Source organism: Pyxicephalus adspersus, chromosome 2 (genome assembly GCF_032062135.1).
Source record: "Pyxicephalus adspersus chromosome 2, UCB_Pads_2.0, whole genome shotgun sequence".
Lineage (NCBI taxonomy): Eukaryota > Metazoa > Chordata > Amphibia > Anura > Pyxicephalidae > Pyxicephalus > Pyxicephalus adspersus.
The window spans coordinates 20595019-20617611 of record NC_092859.1 but is presented as its reverse complement, the minus strand read 5'-3'; the positions used below and the strand labels follow the sequence as shown (position 1 = coordinate 20617611).

Below are 22593 nucleotides of genomic sequence, written 5' to 3'. Positions count from 1 at the left end.
TACAAATTCAAGACAATATATTAGAAATAAGTTGTCGAACAGGGTCAATGTGTGACATTAAAATGTTTGAATCTTCTTACCAGTTTCTCTTCTTTAGCTGGTGGATTGCGCAGAAAGAGGCAGAGAGGTGCATAGATGATGTTTATTACTCCAATGATGACCATTAACCATGGAAATCCCAAGGCCTTTGCAATGGCTCCTCCAGTTGAAGGTCCTAAAATGGCAAATTGTTTTAAAGGTTACAAAAACTCATTTAAAAAACTGTAATATTTTATTAAGTCATATCAGCTTTTGGATCAGGCCACATTACAGCTTCCATATAAGATAAATTAGGGTCATTTTATATGGTCATTCAAGATGAATGCCAGGTAAAGGTAAAACCAATCATATGTCTGCTTTTTCTTCCTATCATTACACCATTGGTCAGCACATTTACTGGTTGGCTTCGTAAGCTGATTCTTTGAGCCTGATTAATTAAATCTTTCCAAGGCTTGAGCGGACACACTTTCATCAGTGAAGCTGTGTGATCGGGAAAACCTGGAATGGATTTCTTCAAAGTCATTTGCTAGGAAATGTTTTGAATCCTGGGCCAGATTTATTCCAGATTTGCTGGATCACCCAGCTTCACGGATAAAGCATATCCTCTCCAACCTTAGAGAGCTTTAATAAATCAGGCTCTTTCTCTCACTGCTGTACCAGCACTACAAGAGGCTGATACTGGATCAATTTTAGAACTTTACACAGCTTGTAATTAAAAATTACATTTAATGATGTATAAGTATTTACAGAACTGCATTCATTTGTGTCTTTCTATATGCCTAGAGTTCAGCTTTAGAACTGTTGATTGTCATTTGTTCCTGAATATCCTTCACATAATGAATGTCATATTTTATTGGATTGCAAACATATATACATGTGTGTTTGCAAAATGGAGGACCTATGTGTATCAATGCAGACCTTACCTAGCATATATTAACAAGAGTTTTATGTGCATGAAAAATAATAACCATTTTCTTACCCACTGCAAAGCCCATGCACAGCGCTATGTCAGAGATAGCATATATCCCACCATAGACGGAGGTGTGACGCAGATCTACTAAGTGTCCCATGATAGGCATAATAGAGGCATCTACCATTCCAAGAGCAATGCCAATCCCAGCATTGGGACCAATAAGGCCATAAATATTTCCTGCAAGTGGAACCTAAAACATAGAAGAATGTAATGAAGTATAAAGGCCCATAAAAAGATTATGAAGTGTTTTCTAGATTCACATTGAAAGACTTGGAAATATGAGCCATAGGATGCACAGATATTTTGAGAAGTTCTAACCTACAATATTCTCCTCCCATTTCTCTGCATGCTTCAACTTGAGACTCTGGACTAGGAGACCTGGAATAGGCGTATTGCACCATTTAGGTTTTACAGGATTTTGAGATACTGGACCTGATTTATTAAAGCTCTCCAAGGCTGGAGAGGATACACTTTCATCAGTGAAGCTGGGTGATCCAGCAAAACTGAAATGGATTTAAAAATTCATTTGCTATTTGTGAGCAAATGTTTTGAATCCTGGACCAGATTCATTCCAGGTTTGCTGGATCACCCAGCTTCATTGATGAAAGTGTAACCTCTCCAGGCCTGGAGAGCTTTAATGAATCAGGTCCACAGTGATGCACAGTTGTTGCATACAATCTGTTGTGGTATGGCGTCATGCATGACATTAGGGACAAGCCTTGGTCTCGTACCACACATCAGGCATCACACCGCAGTGTGCAGGAGTGAATGTATTAATATTTAATGTATGTTGGGGGTATTGTAACATTTTATGCACTGTGTTGCAGCAGTGTGAATGTACCCTGATTTTATTGTTTGAGTTGTCTGAATAAAATTCTTATCAAAAATTCTTATTGAGAATTTTTCAATCAAAAAAAAAAAAAATATGCCATAGGAGATTTCTACATACAGGTTGTAAACATCATGGGAGACCACTATCGTGATGGGGAGGTAACTGTTTACAAAATGGCAAGGTTTTGATTTTTAACTGATTGGGTCTAGCAATAGTTTCAAGTATATCATGTATCATAAAGAATTGCTTTGCACTACCTTTTGAGTGGGCTCCAAAATTATGGCCTGGATCAGTTTTCTGACAATGTCTGTGCAATGTGGTATGGTAATACAAGTGATCAGTGCAATTACTGAGAGTGTATAAACAGGGACTGTTCCCATGAATTGACTCTTTCATTTCTAAAACAAAAAACAACAGAAACTGAATGTGCAGCGTTACTGTCATTACATTCTACAGGATTATTAAATTGTACTTACACAAAGAAGGCTAACTCCAACCACAAGCATACCAACTAATGTGCACAGCCACCTAAAGCAAAGAAAAAAAGGGTTGTCACATTATGCTGACAAATATTAATCTACAAGTAAAGTATAATATGCTTGTCTCACCTTCCCATTTTGTGTGATAGCGTCCCAAACAGGTTAGTACATAGCAGGTATGAAATACTGGCAGGTAAGAAAGCCAGTCCTGCAGAAAAAACACAATATTTGATTTCCATGTGGTCAGTATTATTCCAGCAATTGTGTTTTTATGTATTTGTTAGAGAGAGAGCTACAAGCTAATATAAAAACCCTACAAAGTAAGGAATTAGTTAAATGCATCAGCTCTGTAAGAACTATTCAGGTGTTGTGTCATATTATTATTTCAGGCTTACCCTGAGGAGAGTTCTCTTTTAAGTCCTTAATGTCTCTCTAATGAGATTTTCTAGAATGGAGGTTGATTAAGTGGATTGATTTCCAGAAGGACTTTAATGTGATGCTGAGCAGTCACTGTTCTACATCTACACAACAAGATGAAACAGTCATATATGCAACAGCCTTGTCCTCCTCTTCTAAATTCTGTTTGCTTACTAAATTGTGACCCAAGGCAACGGAAATAAACCAATATTATTAACTTTTATTTATATAGCACCAACATATTACACAGCGCTTTACAAAGCCAAAATAACGTCACTAACTGTCCCTTAAAGGAGCTCACAATCTAATGTCCCTACCATAGTCATAAGTCTTTAATACAGTCTAAGGCCAATTTTGAGGGAAATCTAATAAGCCTAACTGCATGTTTTTGGAAGGTGAATAACGTCCTGGCCAAGATTGAAACCTGGGACCTTAGTGCTGCAAAGGCAAGAATGCCAGCCACTAAGCCAACCACGACACCAATATATATACTGTATATATATATATATATATATATACACGTTTGGCTCATATAGTTTCTATGTTAATTAGGTTTTAAAGATTATTGTCTTATACATAATATTCCTGGCTATAATTAGGCTTAAGAATTGTAAGACGGGAAAGTGGAGGACAAAACTGGCTTCTAAATAGGGGCTGGATTGAAAAATAATGTATTTAAGTTATGTACACAATATAACTTACCAGCTGCAACTAGAATATAAGGGTCCTTGAGAAGTGTTAAGTACGAGGTTGGAGCAACGCTCTAAAAATATTTAAAAAACAATATATTAGAAAGATTTGTAACAGTCAGCATCCATTCCTATACTTTTACTGACACTCACCCCTGGGGCAAACTTAGAAGGCTTCAGAAAAAAAAGCTGGAGAGCTGTGGACAGAAAGGGAGACAAAAGCATAAGGCCAAAGAAGCGTAATAAGAAGGAATTTCCTGGACCCATCCAAAGAAAGGATTTGTTTGAAGGAGAGAATTCCAATATGTAGCACCTACAGAGCATACATTTAAACCGACTGAGATGGGAGGAGGAAGGAGGACATCTTTTAGCTAAAAATATTTTGACATACACTTGCCACACTCCCAGTCACATGAACCATGTTGAAGTAAATTATAAGAACTAACACCCACATGGGCTGATGTTATTCTTACTGTTTCTGTAAATTGAATTACAAAATAACCCATATAGCTTTAGGATGGATACAAAAATCAGTAAAATATAAAAACATCTCATTTGACATTTGAAAAAAAATGAATGAAAAGGGGATCCCGGGCATTTGGTGGAGTATGGTGAATACGTCTGTTTTTCTAACAGTAACATTTTTATTAGGGAGATAACTTGAATTCCTTTCCAGGAATGAAGTCTACTTTATATTATCTGCTTTAAATTAGATGTATTACCGTGCGTGCCCAAAATGAAGTGCATTATGAGCTTTGCATGTCAGTATATATTTGGTAAAGTCAGGTTATGCAAAGACTGGAGCCCAAACTGATAGGGCAACTTAACCAACATATAAATATTATATTAATAAACCAAAAGTAGTACAATAAATTTATCACTAACTGAACATATAAGTATTTGTGTAATGATGCAGATTCTTACCACCATCCAGCAGAGCGAAAACTGCCAGCACCAGGAATGGGGAGGACTTTCCAACAAACTCATACATGAGAGAACCAAATGGAGCCCCAGCTGTAAAGACATTTAAGTGTGAGCAAAGAAATATCTAGTGCAGAGACAAAAACATTACCAGGAGAGAGGAAAATCCATAAATGAGGACATTTAGATACTTACTGAGGACCCCCAATGCCAGACCTCCCAAAGCTATACCCATTGCTTTTCCTCTCTCATAGTCATCTGTGTACACATTTGCAAGCATCCCGAGACCTGAAAGAAAATGTGTAACAATAATTGCATGTAAATAAAATTCAATTTAATAACATTAATAGTTTCCTAGACTACATGTGTGTTTATTCCAACGAACAATGCTTTTTAAAATGAATAAAACAGATTATTTTGTAATTATGCAACTTAATTTATATAGGCCTACCTAACTGTTCTACAGAATAAGTAAAATAAGTTTTGTCTACATTGGTGATTCTGTTGTGGACCTGTTCTAAACTGCCTTAGTTGTCAGCCCAGGATTTCATGGACATGGTTGCAAATATCTAAAAAAAACTGGTGCATAGGGCCTGATTTGTTAAAGCTCTCCAAGGCTAGAGAGGATACACTTTTTACAGAGAAACCTGGAATGGATTTCCGAAAAGTAATTTGTTATTTGTTAGCAAATGTTTTAAATCCTGGACCAGATCACCCAGCCTCACTGATGAACGTGTATCCTCTCCAGCCTTGGGGAGCTATAATAAATCAGGGCCATAGAGTTTGAAAACTAAGTGGCAACCTTATGTACATTTAATTTTTCTCTGTGTTGTCCATTACCATACATTGTCCTCATTGTTCTCAAAAAGGTAATTATTTACAATGTTCCATAAATTGTGAGCTATGCATTGCCAGTCTTAGTAGGCAATACTCACTCATCATTGAAAAATGACAGGAAGCACTGGAGATCAGAACAAAGCCCAGTGGTGTATTTTGCACCTGTAAAAAGCTTTATAGTCATTCTAAAAGCTGTAAGGAACAATCCCAACAGAAATCTTGTAAAAAACATGGGTCATAAATGGAGCAGCCCTGACCAGGCCAATTCACCTCTACTGAAAGCTAGTCCCACTTCTGAGGTCAAGCATAGGTGTTTGCCAATTTTACAATTGAACGGGAGCAATAATATAATGACCCCTCTGCCTAGGCAAGGGGTCGGTCAGCAAACTTTTTGGACTACTAGGCCATTTCAGGAGGTCAAGAAAGCACACTAGGCCAGAAGAAACAAGGTGTCCAAGGAAAGGTTTTTTATTTAAAAATACAGTACGATCAATGAGAAACATGATATTGTGTGTGTGTATATATATAAATCAGCTTCTAATGATGAGGAGTTCAAATAAAAAATAAATAAATAAAATAATATATAAATAAAAATTAAATTAATACATAACCGTTATTAGAACAGGTTTAAAGCATTTTTTTCTTGGAATGGAACTTTATAGGTGTTTTGCGCAAGAATATACTTAATGACAAAAAAATACTAATTTTGTTTAAAAGAGAATGTTTCTTTTAAAAAATTCACTGTGATCATGATCAGATTACTCCAATTCATGTTTATAATGATTCATTATCCCATGATCAATGGCTCAGTGGTTAGCACTCTGGTCTTTGCAGCGCTAGGTCCCAGGTTTTCTGCATGAAGTTTGCAGGTTCTCCCGGTATCAGCGTGGGTTTCCTCCAGGTGCTCCAGTTTTCTCCCACATTCGAAAAACATGCAGTTAAGTTAATTGGCTTCCCCCCAAAAATTGACCTTAGACTACATTAATGACAAATGACTATGGTAGGGACATTAGATTATGAGCCCATTTGAGGGACAGCTAAAGACATGGCTATTGACTTTGTACAGTGCTGTGTAATATGATGGCGCTATATAAATACTTTGTAGTAATAATACTTTATCAGATGATTAATATATGATTAGTAACTAATCATTTATATATGATTAGTTATTAATCATCTGATAAATTATGCATCATTAGTTGATATAACTTACTTTACTTCTTTTTTCCTGGCTCTCTGTTACTGCTTTTGGATGTAGTCCTGTGTTCCATGTGTAAGCACCCGAACACGTGGGACACAGGACTCCTATCAGCGAGCTAATGGCTCCGCCCCCACCAGGAACGCCCCTGAATGGGAAATCCCTCGCCTCCGCAATGCATACGGAGGGGAGGGAGTCTCCTCTTACCCCGGCGGCGGTAGTGTTAACGCCGGCCATGGTAAATAGGGAAGGGAGCCACAAAGAGGAGTCTCAAGTGCCGCTTGGGGCTCCGGAGCCACGGGTTGGCACCAACTGCTGGCCGGGATTAGGCGGAATCGACCATTAAAAATCTAGGGGGCGTTAGGCCGGAATGGACTTTGTCGACCTTTGGCCTAGGCTTTTGTTCACGTCACAATTACTTTTCCCCCTATACAAGTTAATGGGAACGCAAAAGCAAATCAAAAGGATGTCAATCGTAGGATAAATGCACCCATGAAAGAACCCAGAATGAAATCAAAAGTGTCTCAAACTGATCTTAGATGCACATCGAATCCAAACTGTTTTTGCCAATTAAGATAATCCATAGAGAGATTAAGATTACAAAGTGATGAGATCCACCGTTTGGGTAAGTATTTAGTCAGTTTTTTCACAAAAATTCACTGTTATTACATCCTTAGGGTTCTGCATGGTAATTTTGTTGACTTTCTCTTAATAAGACAGTGCAGTGGAAAGAGAAACCATGAGGCTACAGGATAAAAATTTAGCAAGAGTTAAGGTTGACAGCATTTAATTTTTTAGACATAAATCACAATATATATATATATATATATATATATATATATAAACTTGACTCGAACAGATAGCTTGAGGCACCAGCAGATACTAGAAGGAAAATAGAGTTTTGGAGGTTTTTCATGTCTAGCTAATGACTTTACTATTGAAAGCAGTTAGCATTGGAGTTTCAGCTATTGCCACAGCCATAGGATTTTCAAACTAATGGCCACATCAAATAGATAAATATCTCATGACTATATCCAATTTGAAAGATTGTAAAAGCAAAGGGTAATTTGTGTAAATAGAGAAAGGGTACATGAGCAAGCAGGTAAGTCAAGAAAGTAAAAAGCATATAACGTTCAGCAGAGAGGCTGGAGAACTGTATATAACTTCCAAAGTATAACTAACTAAGGGATATAGGCCAGAAGAGTGATAAGACAAAATGAATTCTGCTGTTTGTCAACCAACAATGGGAAAGGTTGTGTCCATTATTGCTTTTTTTAAAAATAGATCGTAAAAAAAAATTGTTATTGGAGTGCTCATAAACACTCACAGGAGAATATCAGATCAAATCAAAATATGCTCATATAGTTAACGCTTGATCTTATGTCAGCCGTTATAAAAGCGTAATTTTATTATAACTACCACATTTCCCCCCAACACTTACTAATATGTTACAGACACGTACAGCTTTCAGCCAAGTAGTATTGACCAGGGTCATGGCGGTAGGTTGATCAAGTGAATGTTTACTTATGTTTGAATATTTATGTTTGAATACTTCTGCTTGAATATTTTGTTTATCTGACATCACAACTGTTATAGTTGTGTTGTACACTTGTGCCATGTTGAGAAGTAACAAGTTTATCCACAATATGTGACTAAAGGTGAACAATATACGCTATGCTTACATAACAAAAAGGTATAACCCAAAATGTTGAAGTGGGCTAAAAGGAACCAAATAGCCTATCACTAAATCACTACATGTCACAGAGGCTTTGGTTCCGTTAGCCTACCTCCCTATACCATGTTGGATTTTACTTTCACATTGGTCCCCTAATGAAACAGCTGTATGCAGTTTGTAAGAAATACTTTTATATTATTGGGCTGGATCTGTGATATGCCCTGGATGTCTACTTAGCCAAGAGCATAAGGAAATGATTGTCATGGCTCTGCTTGCTATCCAGTAATGAAAAGGAATCCCTCTTTTTTTTAAATACGTAATAAGACATGCAAATACACTGGGCTGCATTTTTTTCCAAGACTGGAGAGGATACACTTTCATCATCGAAGCTGGGTGATCAAGGAAACCTGGTATCTATCTGGTCCAAGATTCAAAACATTTGCTAGCAAATAGCAAATTACTTTGAAGATTTCCATTCCAGGTTTGCTGGATCACCCAGCTCCACTGATTAAAGTGTATCCTCTTAAAGCAGGCCCATAGTGTTCAAAGGAGACTGCCTCGCAGAATGGTATGCTATGTGTATCTAACTAAGTAAAAATGTCAGACGCTTACCTGCCACAGTGGAGAATGAAGAGCCGACTCCTTGTAGTGATCTTGCCAGAAAAAGTAAGGTGTAGGATCCAGAGAAGGCAAACACTAGTAAAAAGAGGCTGACATTATTCTACTAAAAGTAATGGACAAGGGCACATTACAAGGTATAGAACAACATATAGATTCATCAAAAAGTAGACTCTTTACTCTTCTTCTATCAACAGACAATGTCCAAAATCTATCGTAAGTCCATCACTGGCATCATAACAGTAAAACTGTCAATATTATATATTATATTAAAATATATTAATGCTTAAGTTGACCTAAAACCTTCTTAACAGATTGATAAATTGATGTCTTTACCAAGTTTGGTGTAGATCTCCATTTTATTATTCTGAGAAAAAAAGCTAACTTGATCTGGTTATAAAAAGCAACTAAAATGCTTCATCAATAGTAACTTTGAAATGACTGAATACATTGTAAAGTTGATCTCTGGGTCAATATCAACCCCCAGATGAACAGTGGTAAGACACTTCCTACTGGTTCTCCATTGGAGGGGTCCTCTCAAAGCCTGGTTGAGAGTCTGCAGGTGCTGATGTCAATGCGAGGGGAATAACTAGTGTAGGCAAAATGGAAGCACCAGATTAGTGGTCCCCTGCGTCTGGAAACAAGGCTGTCCATATATATATATTTGCATGATGAGTTGGAGTGTGGAGCAAACATGCCTTACCACATGCAATTGTATCTGAAAATGATTTTTTATAAAATGTTACACTTCTCTAATGACCAATGTAATACAAACTATTCCTATTGTATAAAGAGATGAAATATATTCAAAGACATAACTAGCCATAGCAGATCATGCAGTTGCCTTTAGGGCCTAGTGAACTGGAGAACATATGCTTTTATTAGTGAAGCTGGGTGATCCAGCAAACCTGGAATTGATTTCTTCAAGTCATTATTTGATAGCAAATGTTTTGAATCCCGGACAAGATCTATTTCAGGTTTGCTGGACCACCCAGCTTCACTGATGAAAGTGTTTTCTCTCCAGCCTTGGAGAGCTTTAATAAATCAGGCCCAATGTATTAATAGTTGGTAGTTGGTATGTTTTTTACTAAATTCATTGTTACTTAAATGGAAAAAGAGAAATTGGTTTTAAGATGAACATAAAATTTAATCTCAAAGACAATTTAAAAATAATACTTACTCCCGAGGCCCTGTCAGACATAGATATGGTTCTAATCATATGTGAAGTATTAAGTAAACCTAATGCTCACTGTTGAATTCTGAACATCAATAATGCCAATATGAATGGCATCCCAAACAAGATTTTTTGATTAGCATTTTGCTACTCTGCTCTGGGGCATTGTCATGTTTTTCATTTAATCCAACAGTGATGGATCAAACCGTCATGATTCCTGGGCATTGCTGCAGCCACAGGCATCTTGATTCTTTTTTTAGATGTCTGATCACATATGGAAGATATTTTTTATAACATTACCTTATCTAGTACCTGGAAAATTGTTAATTTAATTTTTAAGAGAAAAAGGTAAATACAAGTTCTATTTTTTTAACAATTCATTCAAATTTGTTAATGGATTATAAAAAAAAACAATTTTATTGGCTCCTAAAACTGTAATTAAAATCCCTATTTTTTTTCCAAAAATCCTCATTTTAAAACAGATCTCAATCTTAAGTGCTTGTTAAATTACTGTTACTTAAAAATAATTAGAATGTTTATTTTCTTTTAGTAATATGGTTTTTATGTATGGTGCTGCTCTCTTTTTGTTTGCCATTTCCTGTCTACATGCACTCACTCTTCGGCAGCTCTGGGCCAATTTTAGTGACAATTGTGGACCATGTCTGTGAAATGTGTGTTGACATGGCTGTTTCCATTCTGATACGGTGGGGTAACAACACAGTAGAGCCGATGGAAGATAAGTATAAGATATTGTTATTCCATGCTGGAAATAATGCCTGAAGAAAGGCTTTGATTACCAGGTAATCTTGTAATCTAATTTAATCATTATATTTAAAATGCAATTCTAATTAAAAATCTGTTTTAGTAATAATAAGTGATTGCAGGAATATTCATTTACTGACTTAAATCAGGCATACATCATCATCATCTACCTGCTAGAGCTCCTATTGCTTCCCCAATCACCACAATCAGTATTAATACCTCCATATGGTGCTGCAGCAGAAGACATATCAAACATTAATGTTATGATCTGCTGTAAAAACTATCCAAAAAAGGGAAAATGAGTTCTCCATATATATATAAGTGGGCTCACAAAGAACTTACTGCCATTAGAGCCCCCAAAAATGTAAAATGTTGGTAGCTGGTTCAGCCCAAACGGATAACAGGTTGATGTTTGTAATTCTATCAACTAGAAGCATCTATATTAATCACAATGTACTCCTCAAAAGGTGCAATCCTCTTTCATTCACTGCCGCATACAACCTGACAAACCGACAATAAATATGGCTAGAAGCATGAGCAAAAATTAAACAATAATAAACAGCTAAAAGTTCAGACTAGCAGTTTTTTCCAAGCAGAATCTTTGTGGTTGACCACTGAGAACCATTTTTTAACGACCCCCTAAAAATTGTTATCATTGAACCTGTAAATACTAAGTGTATATAAATTCTAAGTGTGTCTATTGGCCCCTCACAATACAACTCTAAGTGTCTAAACATCCAATCAACAAGTGCTATAGCAGTCAGTATTAAAATTGGGAAAGGGTAAGGTCCCGGGTGCAGGCAATAGTAAGAGCAAGCACCCCATAGGGACCCCAAGAACCTGCTATGCAGAGCCAGAAATTCTATTTTTATTTACCCCTAGACATTTATTTAAATTATAATCGAGAAGTATTTAGCTTTTTTTTTTGTTTGCATCTGTAGAAAAATGCTTCTCCAACCAACACATTTGCTTGTAAACGATTCCACAGCTTGAGATTTGTATGTCATGTCAGTTACTCACTGATAGTAGACAGGAACAGGATGATGAATCCACAGAACATAGGCATATCATATCCAACCCTATAGGGGACAAAAATCATAATAAATGAATATGAAATAAATAGAAATAAAGTAAATTATACATTAGACTTTCCATGCGGGATTGATCTTCGGACCAATATACAGACATACCTGTTGGTTAGCAGCCCCACTAAAGGGTTGACAAGGAGCTGTAATATGGCTTTGGAGGCAAACAGTAAACCAACTTGTACATTTTCATCCTGTAATACACTCTTTTCTCTGCCACAAGTGCCATTCTTTGGAAATTCTTGGGTCTTGCCATTGTTCCCTTGCAGTTGAGTATGATGAGAATGCTCTGTACTGGATACCGTAGTATTGTCATAAAAAGAGTGAATTAATGCAAATGAAGAAGTTGCGGCAATTGGAGAAGAAGATGGCTGGACTAAAGATGTGCTCCCATTCATGTGTTCTTTCTCATATAAAAAGCTTGGGATGATGGGCACTAAAGAAAGAGAGATTGTATTGTACTTACTGCTTTAAACCAACTTTTGCTACTGTAATTTTGCAAAAAAAAAAAAAAAGTCACCTTTGCTTATAACAAATGGGATTGTAAATGTCTAATCTAATATTCTATATTATTGATCAGACGATTAGCTGAGTCTCCAAACATACCTACAACTGTGAAAAGCATGTTGTCCAGTAGCAGGCCTACAGAAACCACAACAAGGACCACCTGTCGGGAACCTTTCTTCTCATGCAGCCACTTACATAGATTACACTCCATCTTGGCAAGACAGAAAACACCCTGCAAAGATGGGAATTATCAGTTACATTTATAGGAATTTGGTCTCATGAGAGATAGGGTTAAACAGGCACAGATCATTTTCATTTTAAATATTATACTGTATATACTGTATATATATGTATATTATATCATGGCACATATTTGATTTTTCAGATTCAGTCAGCAGGTAAAGCTCTCAATTCCTTTTTATACATTCGTTTTTGCCGCTTAATAAAAAAAAAAAAAAATAAAAAATAAAATTTTTTTTTTACAGCACTTTAAGCAGAAATAAACCCACTTTGCTCACCTGTTCCTGTTCTCTCAAAGGGAGCCACCATCACTTTCTTCTCTTCTGGTAGATGATCTGCGGCCACCTTGATTGGCTGGGCCAGGATGACGTAACTTAGCTTTTTGCCAGAAACCTGAAGCAAACAGGCAGGAAGGCTGGATTGTTGCAAAAGGCACATTGCCTGTCCCTTTCTGCAATAATGACCTGTCTGATTGTGGATTCATTAAAGTGGAGTTCTACTTTAATAGACTAAGCTTAAATTTATGGATGCATGAATAAACCAAAGCAGTAACTTCTTATCAACTCGGCATCACTAGAGTGTTACACATAATGGTTTGTATATGTAATTCAAGGGATAACAGTCATGGGGAAAATGATGGTCAGAGACTGTAAATATTCTACAGGTTTAGTTGGAGACTAGGGATGTGCTGCAGAAGAAAGCAGGAAACAAGGGGGCTTTATACGTCACTGCTTATACTTCTTTACAAGCCACTATTCCTACTTCCATTGCAAGCAGATTGGGCACCAAGGCCTTAAATGCTTAATTCTTAGCAGACTTGTTCTCTGTGTCCTTTCTCACATACCAAGCACAAAAAAACACTTTGATAGAAGATAAGGAGAGCTTTCTATCATAAGAACCTGAGCAAACAATGTAAAGCCCTCTGCTTTCAACCAACCAACATGAAATAGAATGTATAGATAAAACATACAAATAGAACATAGCTAATATGGATTTTCCTGGCGGATCCATATATTCCCCAATATATCTACCTCTTCCTTACCCTTCTTTCTGGACATACAAATGTGCAAATTTACCATAATGCAAATGTTTCTAGGTATAAACATTTATTTATTAAGAACTTTGTTGTTTGATACATCTATCTCAGTAGGTTTCTTTTGACATAAAACTGTCTACTAAATAAATAATGGCTCATTTAATTTAGTATTCACATTAAATGTGAATTAACATTTAATTAATTAAATGTAAATTAATTAATTAAATGTTACAATGTTCTAACAGCCACCCAATGGTTGAATGAATGGTTGAAGGATCCAAGGTAATAAATCGGCGTATGCTCCTTTGGTAAGAACCCCTATTAAGATAGGCAGACATTCTAAACAAGACATAGAATATACTTCAAATTGAACATTTTTTTATACATTTAGCAATTCTGCATGTCTCTGGATTAGAAGCCTAAAAACCCTCTAATTATTCTGTATCTGAGAAAAAAGAAACATTGAACTAAATATATAGTTGGGATTTAAGATATCATGACTATGCAAGTCACGGTTTGACCTATCTGCATTTGGCAAATTTGTTATACACTGTAATACAAGTTTTGTATGCTGGAGATGATAACATATTGTATATAGCAGATTTTAATTAAATTTATTTGGCATGATTTTTGATTAAGTTAAGGAACCAATATGACTTTAAAACCCCCGGTCACATAATTATTTTCCTTTTTGTTTAACTATATTTCTTTTATTACCAATGGTATAGTTTGGCAGTCTCAGCTTGTTTTATTTCTCCTGTAACAGACACCTGTACTTTTCCCCTCTAATATTTTCCTTTTTGCTTGGCTTGTAATCCCCCCTCTTTTTGTAATTTGTTTAAAAAATGTTTAAACCTTCTACTAGTTAGCAATTCATAGCATGTAAAGTAGTTTAAAAAGATAAAGAAAAAAAAAAATACCATCTTTTTTCAAAATGTTGGTCATTCTGATTACTGTTTCATTTCAAATAATGTATAAAATCTATGCACAGCTACACTGTTTAGAAGTTAAAGAGACAAATAAAACCATATACACAAATCTAAATATAATCTACTAAGAATGAAGAAGTGTAAAATGGCACAGAAATGTATTGCACTTAGACCAATATTGCAAATGCAATCAACAAATTATTCTTTTTTTGTCAAGTATTTCAAAGTTCTATTTCTCCTTGAAACCAGCAGTTCTATTATAGAATCCCACTGCAAAAGATGTACATTAATGCTATCTAATTCAGGTTGACTTTATAAGTTTCAGGGGATATGGAATTGTGAATGGGTATACATTGAATATAAAATTATTTAGGAGGTTACATTTGATTGCTGGGGTTTCTGTGTTATATATATACATATATATATATATATATATATATATATATATAAAATACTCCCAGATTTTCTGTACTCACACACCTTAAACATATAAAGTATGCTTTCTATATAGTTCAATCAATCAATCATCAATGAGTTGTAATTTCTATATGGAATAAGTTTACATTACTTTTCTGCATTGTACTATTAGTTTTAATTATCTTATCTCAGTCAATCATCTTTAATACATTTGCTTTTTAAATTAAAATATATACATTTACAACCCAAACACATTTTATTGTCAAATGGTGGTCTATGGGTGAATAAAACAGTGTTGGGTAAGTTGGTCTTTCATACATTTGTCCATCAGCATATTTTCCCTGCACATATTTTTAAATGATTGGCAGCTAGAATTAGAAGAACATGAATGTGGTCTTACCTTGTGAGCTTCTCTTGCAGTAATGTTCTTTACCAAGAGAGATTCTGGTCTGTGTCTTGTGTCAGCCCAGATAAGAGGGACCATCCAATATCCATCTCATTGAAAAGCTTCCAGGTTTTGCCCTGCAGTCAGTGTCTGCGTCATGGGAAGACAGGGTTAATAAGGCACCATGCAGGCTGTTTTCTGTCAACTTTTATCACATCCATCTCTGAACAGTTCAGAATGAGGAGAGAGGTAGACAGAGGGCTGTGAGTCACTGTGTTTGCTTTCCTCTATGAGCTTTCCTAAAGCAGCTGACAAGCTCATCTCTCTATTTTTTAATGCCTGAGGGTGACAGAAAATTGTCCATATGGAAAAGGGCAGATGGGGGACAATATTATGTTATATATCTGGATAATTATATCAAATATACTATATAAATATATTAGTGAGGCTTTTGTATTTTGTTGGGTTACCCTGGTGGAAGAACGATATTTGTTGCAGGGGTTACACCTGAAACTTTTTATTTTTTATTGTATGCCATAGCCGGAATAGAAGTTGTTTATGGTTTTGGGTGGTTTCTGTCTTTTTAAGAAAGATACAATATAACACATTTTCTTGAAAAAAAGAAAACCATTCCACTTGTTATTTGTCTTCACCAGGCTGCCCCACAACACCATTTCTTTGTAGGAGGTGTGACAAGATATTGGGTGCTTCTATCAGTAAAAAGTATCCAGAAAACCTATTATTTTGCCTTGAATAAACAAAAGTCAGACAATCTTTAAATTAATTGTGTTTAATAGATACTTTTAGGTTACTGGCAAACATATCTCTTTGAATTTAAGGGGAATTTATGGCCCAAACTGCTTGGTTTCTTGTCTCCCCAATGGGTTTTTTATGATGTAGAAGAAATCAAATAGAACAAGAAAATTGGGAATTCAGAAAAAAGAGCCAAACAAATTAAAGGGTACCTAAACTTAGAATTTCACTTTACATAAAAGGGTAGAGAACCCTTTTATAAAGTAAAACTTCTGTTTGTTTGTGCAAGAAAAATAGGTGCAGCACCGCCTAGGCGATCGAGAATGAATGGGAGTGCAGAGCCTCCCGGGATACCTACGTCACTCATCCTGGGAGGCCCTTGGCTGCTTCTTCTGCGCATGCCCGAGGTGCCCGAAGGGGCCCTTCTCTCAAAAGGGGAAAAAATTGCCGATTTAATGAATGCGCAGTGAGATCGCCAAGTTTTTTCTCAAACTACGTCACCAGATCTCACGCCTGGGTTGGGTGACGTAGGAAGACGATGCCGGAAGAAGAGGAGAAGACTGCAGTGCTGGCTAGAAGACGGATACCGGGATGACGCGGGATCTGATGAAAGAAACCTCCAGACAGATCAACTGCTCTGTGGGATTGAAGGTAAGTGTATTTTTTTTTGTTTTGGGCTGTTTTGAGTTTACTTCCTCTTTAGGAGGAAGAGTTGGCTTACCAACGTGTGCAGAAGCACATGGCTTAAAGTGGAACTAAAGTTCCAGTTTTAATTTTTGATGATCAGGCAAGTCATTTTTTGAAAAAGGGACAGGCGATGTTACCTGCCTGATTGCTCCAGATTTCTGGCAAAAGCTGAGCTGCAGCAAAAAGCTGAACTTGGCATTTCTGGTTTCGGTTGGGTGTGCTGGGATGGCCTATGGTTATGTCATGTCGGCCCAGCCAATCAAGATGGCCGAAGATCACCCAGAAGAGGAAAAATGGAAGAAAGATGGCGGCGACAGGTGGGTTGGCTGGGTTAAATTCCACCTAAAATTTAGCAAAGTTGAAATTAGCAGAATTAAGATCCTTGGACATAAATTCTATGCCATCGATTAATGCCTTTTTGAAGCAGAGTTCAGGCTTATATTGAGGAACCAGAGTCTTTTGTAAAAGGCATGGTTGTACGATCTAGAAAGGGGACCCCTCATAATGGCCAATTACACAGGTAAGCAGAACCCTCATAGCATTGATTCAACAACTCAAGCCACCCTTTCACCCTATTAAAAAACCTGTACTGTGTCTTGTTAAGGTCTACACCTTAAAATCTAATAGAACAACCTCCTTTAAAGTTACAATCAACTATGCAATGCAATATTGTATATAGAATAATTGGCTAGTTTACCTAGGCCTTCATATTACATTTGGGTTGATTTACTAAACAATGTTTACTTATCTTAATAAATGTGGTTGTCAATCATTTTGCAAAGAATACCCAATCACATTCAAGGAAATGTTAAAAAAAACATAATGGGCACTAGGGTTGGGATCATGTGTGAGGGGTCTTACTGTTGTGATTAAAGAAAAGCCCTGTCCCTGACGCAGAAGAAAAAAAGATGGTACTATCCACTACACAGATTTATCATTTTCTTTAGCAGTTATCAGATGCACTGGTGGATGCTTCAGGTCCTGCAACTTAAGGGGAATATGTAAAAAGTAATACGTTGGGGTTTTTTTGGACAGATTGTGGTTTGCTTTAGGGCTGCTGAATCAATTCTGTGAGGGAGAATAGGATCTAGAAAGCTGGCCTGGTCAGGGACCTAAATGCTTCTGCTGTAAAATTTGACAATGAATTGCTTCTCTGTGCATGCAGCTAGAGAGTACAGTAAGAGCTTGTTTCAAAGTTAAAGCTGAACTAAACTTAAAATAAAAAAAATTACACTTATCTTTAATCCCGCAGATCCCTCGATGGTGCTGGTCCTTCCCACGATCTATTCCCGCATCGCCCTGGAATTCCTCTTCATCCTGGAGCGGAGGAAGCGCTAGATGCCGCAATCCTATATCTTTTCTTCCGACTTCCTCGTTTTCTTTCTATGTCAATGTACAGGTGCAAGATCAGAGTGACATAGTCACTTTCAAGGGGAAAAATAGGAGAGATGATCTCACTGCGCATGCGTGAGACTAGGTGGGATAAATTCCCTAATCTTGGGCATATGCAGAAGGAGTAGCCAGAGCTGCCCAGGATGCATGACATAGGTATCACGGGAGGCCCTAAGCTCCCATTAAGTCTTCATTTAAGTTGCTTTATTTAGAAGGATTGTCTACCCTTCTATGTAAAGTAAAACTGTTGGGTTTAGGTCTGCTTTAATTTACTGCTTGCTAAAAAAATAGTATTTATTTGGATTTACATAACTTATGCCCAGGCACACCTTACCAGTTGCCTTTCCATTACCTGTGGCATGAGAGCTGCCTAGATCCTTCATGGTTGAGTGCTACATAAACATGTATATTGGGTTTCTAGAGATATTGCACTATTTTCACCCATTGCATGGATCAACTTTTTCCTTTTGACCCATACATTTTTAAATTAAATCAATGTAAGAAACATGTGAATTTGGGTAAAAACAATAATAAACATATTAAACAATAATAAACATAATTTAAATGAATAAGGCTGAATGTCCTTATTACAACTGAAAGGAAAGAATTTGTAAGTTTATGATACTAGGATGTAAAGTATATATTACAAGCTACAATAAACAGTTATCATTGGGTTTGTGACTTCAGATATGAATAGACACATTATAGGAAGTGCTGTAATATCTACAGCAAATAGTAATAAAAAGGAGCAGGAAATTAGAATTCACTTTAAGCTTTACTATCAGGTGAATCAGCAGGAAAGCAGACAGCTTGGAGATAAGGTGCTGGTGTCACAATATGACATACTGGTAACTGTGCTCACGCAGTTCAATTAACTCCGTCATTACTATAATCTAATAAAGGAAATTGTGCGTTCTGGCCAAATAAATGCTGTAGGTGTATTATGGAGAAACCAATTGCACATTTGCTTTTTTTGACCTAGTGCTAGTGTTATAGACAAAATATGATGTCATCAGTATTGCTTGTAAACTGATTAAATATTGGAGTGAAAAAAAACACCATCAATGGGGCTGATTTATTAAAGCCCAAGGCTGGAGAGGATACATTTTCATCACGGAAGCTGGGTGATCCAGCAAACCGGGAATAGATTTCTTAAAAGTCATTTGCTTTTTGTTAGCAAATGTTATCAATCCTGGACCAGATCCTTTCCAGGTTTGCTGGAATCAGGCCCAATACAGTAATACCCCTACATTCGCGGGGTTACGTGCCTAGACACCCCCACGAATTTTGAAAATGGGCAAATTTTGGACGCCACCTTGTGGCCACCGCGTCTTCTCTGAGATGCTAAACTCTCGTTGGAAATAAAATTACCATACTGTCAGAAATGATCCTTTTAACAACTTAAAATATTGTTTTCCTTCAGTCTTTCTTTTATGCTTTTATGGATCAGCTGATTTTGCTGCCGACTGGGAAATCCCATATGATAGGCTCAATCCTGACCTGTCCAGTGCATAGGTGAGGGGTTAATAATGACATACAATCAGTGTTTGAGGTCATATGCATGAGCAATGAATTTGTGGCATGTGCCCCAACTATGTCTGCCTACTACAAAACCTTGCCAACATAATTGTCTGACCCCTTTGAAACATAGAAAGCCCTGATCACCCAGTCTGGTTGGGAGGGTTATTTAACCATATATTTCTGTTTATAGGGGTAGAAGATTTCAATTTGACATTTTAACCCAATTTTTATGACTTGGTTTTATACTTTTTTTACGGATATACAGTAATACCCCGAAAATCTGCGCTTCCGAATTTGCGGCTTCACAAATTCGTGTTTTTTTTTTCTTGGAACCTAACACTTAAAATTCGAGACCAAACTGTATCCAAATCAGCTGATCCATAAAAGCATAAAAAACAGACCAAGGGAAAACATACATTATGAAGCAACTAAGGACACTTTGAAGTAATGCATGGTGCCAGGTTGCTGCTTGGATGTTCTGGCTTGCAGATGTGCTTTGCACGGACATCATATGTATGCTCAATGTAGGGCTGTGAGGCTAGATGTGGACTGAAAGTTGACCTAAAATCAAAATTCCACCTCCACAGTGGGAATACCCTGGCAATGGTCCTTTACGACAGGTCTTTTACACAAACAATTATTGATATACAAATGATGTATGTATTCCGATCTATCCCAGTATCTGTAAAAGTTTTTTTGTCTGTCTTATTTTTCTGTGTTCCCATAATTTGGAGCATTTTAGGGATGTGTCCTTTGCATACATACTTTGTTCTGAAAAGTATTTGTGTTCCCCATCCCAAAAAAGTCTGATAATGTAGGAGAAGAGAAAGGGAATGGGGTCAAATAGGAACAGGGGTAAGCCGTATGTGGTTAATGTAAAATAATTCTGTTCTGGAAATAGGTGAAATGAGGAAGTCAGTGAATTCAATTATTGCAACCTGGGGAGTAGTGTGACATTTTCAAGTAGCCCTGGTGTCTTCGTTATTGGTAATGAGTACAAAACCATATTGTCCCTGTACTTTGGGTCTCCAATAGTGTTTATTTATCTGTAACCAGAAAACACATTCTGCCTATGACCCAAATTTTATTAGGTACAGTATATCTAAATGTGTGGATGGGTTATATACTCTTGTCACGTTTTAATGCTGTCTTTATGTCCACTGGGATTATTTTTTCTCTCCGTTTGTCTTGGGTAGGGACCATTTTATGGATGCAAAATGATAGGAAAGCCACCAATGTAGGTATTTCCCTGAAGGAGAAATTTAAAGGAATCATTTAATGATTCATTTTAGTGAAACCTGTCTAAAAGGAAAACATTCCACAAGGAATTTTCTTTTTTGTAAAAAAAAAATTGCCCTATATTTTTAGTAGGAAGTGACCCGAATTACTGTTTACAGTATACATACATCAAAAGTGTCACGAGGAGATAAATAGGAAAGAAACTAATTTTAGGAGCAATTTGAAAATGGAATAATTTATAAATACAGCCCTATGTGTGACTGATGATGAAAAATGTAAAAACATTGCCACCAAATGGAATACACTGCTGACTATATATTAGTTATAATAATAAATAAAATAATTATTATATAAACCAGAAGGAAACACTTTAGGTCTGTTCTAGAATATATTGGAATTCCTAATCTGATACCTTTATTTTCTCCATGAAAATCCATGCAAATGTTTATCCAAAGCTGTGATAAAGCGGGGCTGCAGTATCTGCAAACCTAAACTTTATAATATAACTTTCTATTTGCTGTTTTTGTATGCAAGGAGAAAATATTACGTTTAATACAAAACTCGATTGAAAAGAAGATATTAAAGTAAAACTTCTATTATAATCTACCTTTGGCTGCAATGTTCACACCTAGATGTCCTATGTCTGATGGTTAGCATCATTAAACCTACTTCTTCAGCTTGTCCGAGAACATTTCATGTTTAGCTGATCTGTGTTAAGGCACTACCTGTGACAAATGTCTCCAAATTTTACTTTTGTGTTGTCACAATATCACATGCGCCAGTGAATGGGGTACAGGCATTCACTGCAACACACTTTAGGCTTTGGGGCAGGTACCTCTCCTTCTGTATCTGTCTATCATTTGCAATCCCTATTTAAAGAAAATAAAACACTGCTTTTGGGCCTGATTTATTGAAGCTCTCAAAGGCTGGAGAGGCTACAACTTCATCAGTGAAGCTGGGTGATTCAGCAAACCTGGAATAGATCTAGTCCAGGATTCAAATTTTTTTTTAGCAAATAGAAAATGAAGAAATTCATTCCAGGTTTGCAAAATATATATACTGTACAATTTATTGAATAAAATGTATAATTTTTTAAAAAACTAACATTAACCCCCTAGCGGTATTCCCAAGTGTGACTCGGGGTGGATTTATCATGCAAAAAACGGTAATCCTGAGTCACACTTGGGGTTGCTTAAAACCTAAAAAAACCCACTTCCCTTGTTTCGTTGTCATCCCCCGACATCCTGCTGGTCCCTGAGTCCAATACAAAGAAAATCTTGATATAATATATATTATATATGAATATATATATATATATATATATTATACATGCTACTGGACAGTTATATTATATATATTTTGTAACAGATTTTTGTGTTTTTTTATTTAAAGTTATTATTAAATGTATTAAATATTGGACATATTTCGGTGAGTTATGCCTAAGAATTATAGGCCTACAATGTAAAATGAATTTCCATGCAAAAATATGTAACGCTTTTTGCATGGAAATACATACAGAATTAGAATATATTGAACAGAGAATAACATAATTTTATTTTGTGCTTTTATTATTTAAAACAAAAAATGCTAAGCAAAGTGAAGGAAAAAAAAAAAAAAGTCTATGTATAACCGTTGATCATGAAACAGCAGCACCCTCCTCTGGTGACACTAAATATTACACTTACAACAATTATCTATAAACACAATGCCCCTGATTCATCATTGAAATCCGCGATCGCTGGAAGCGCGAACGTACGCGCGGCCGGCGATCGCGGATTACCGCGGTCC

General features: G+C 36.4%; 1 protein-coding gene across 1 annotated transcript in view; it reads right to left on the bottom strand.

Moving 5' to 3' along the window:
* The window catches only part of LOC140323093 (chromaffin granule amine transporter-like), a 29966-nt gene that overhangs the window by 1767 nt on the left and 5606 nt on the right, over positions 1–22593 (bottom strand). The window contains exons 3-15 of the mRNA XM_072399847.1: positions 15229–15363; positions 12306–12438; positions 11805–12135; positions 11635–11693; positions 8673–8756; positions 4546–4638; positions 4354–4443; positions 3583–3626; positions 3386–3503; positions 2453–2564; positions 2321–2372; positions 1019–1202; positions 81–214 (exon numbers count right to left, since the gene is read on the bottom strand). Coding sequence (XP_072255948.1) covers positions 81–214; positions 1019–1202; positions 2321–2372; positions 2453–2564; positions 3386–3503; positions 3583–3626; positions 4354–4443; positions 4546–4638; positions 8673–8756; positions 11635–11693; positions 11805–12135; positions 12306–12438; positions 15229–15312 — 1518 coding nt within the window. The 5' untranslated portion in view covers positions 15313–15363. The remainder of the gene's footprint in view (positions 1–80; positions 215–1018; positions 1203–2320; positions 2373–2452; positions 2565–3385; positions 3504–3582; positions 3627–4353; positions 4444–4545; positions 4639–8672; positions 8757–11634; positions 11694–11804; positions 12136–12305; positions 12439–15228; positions 15364–22593) is intronic.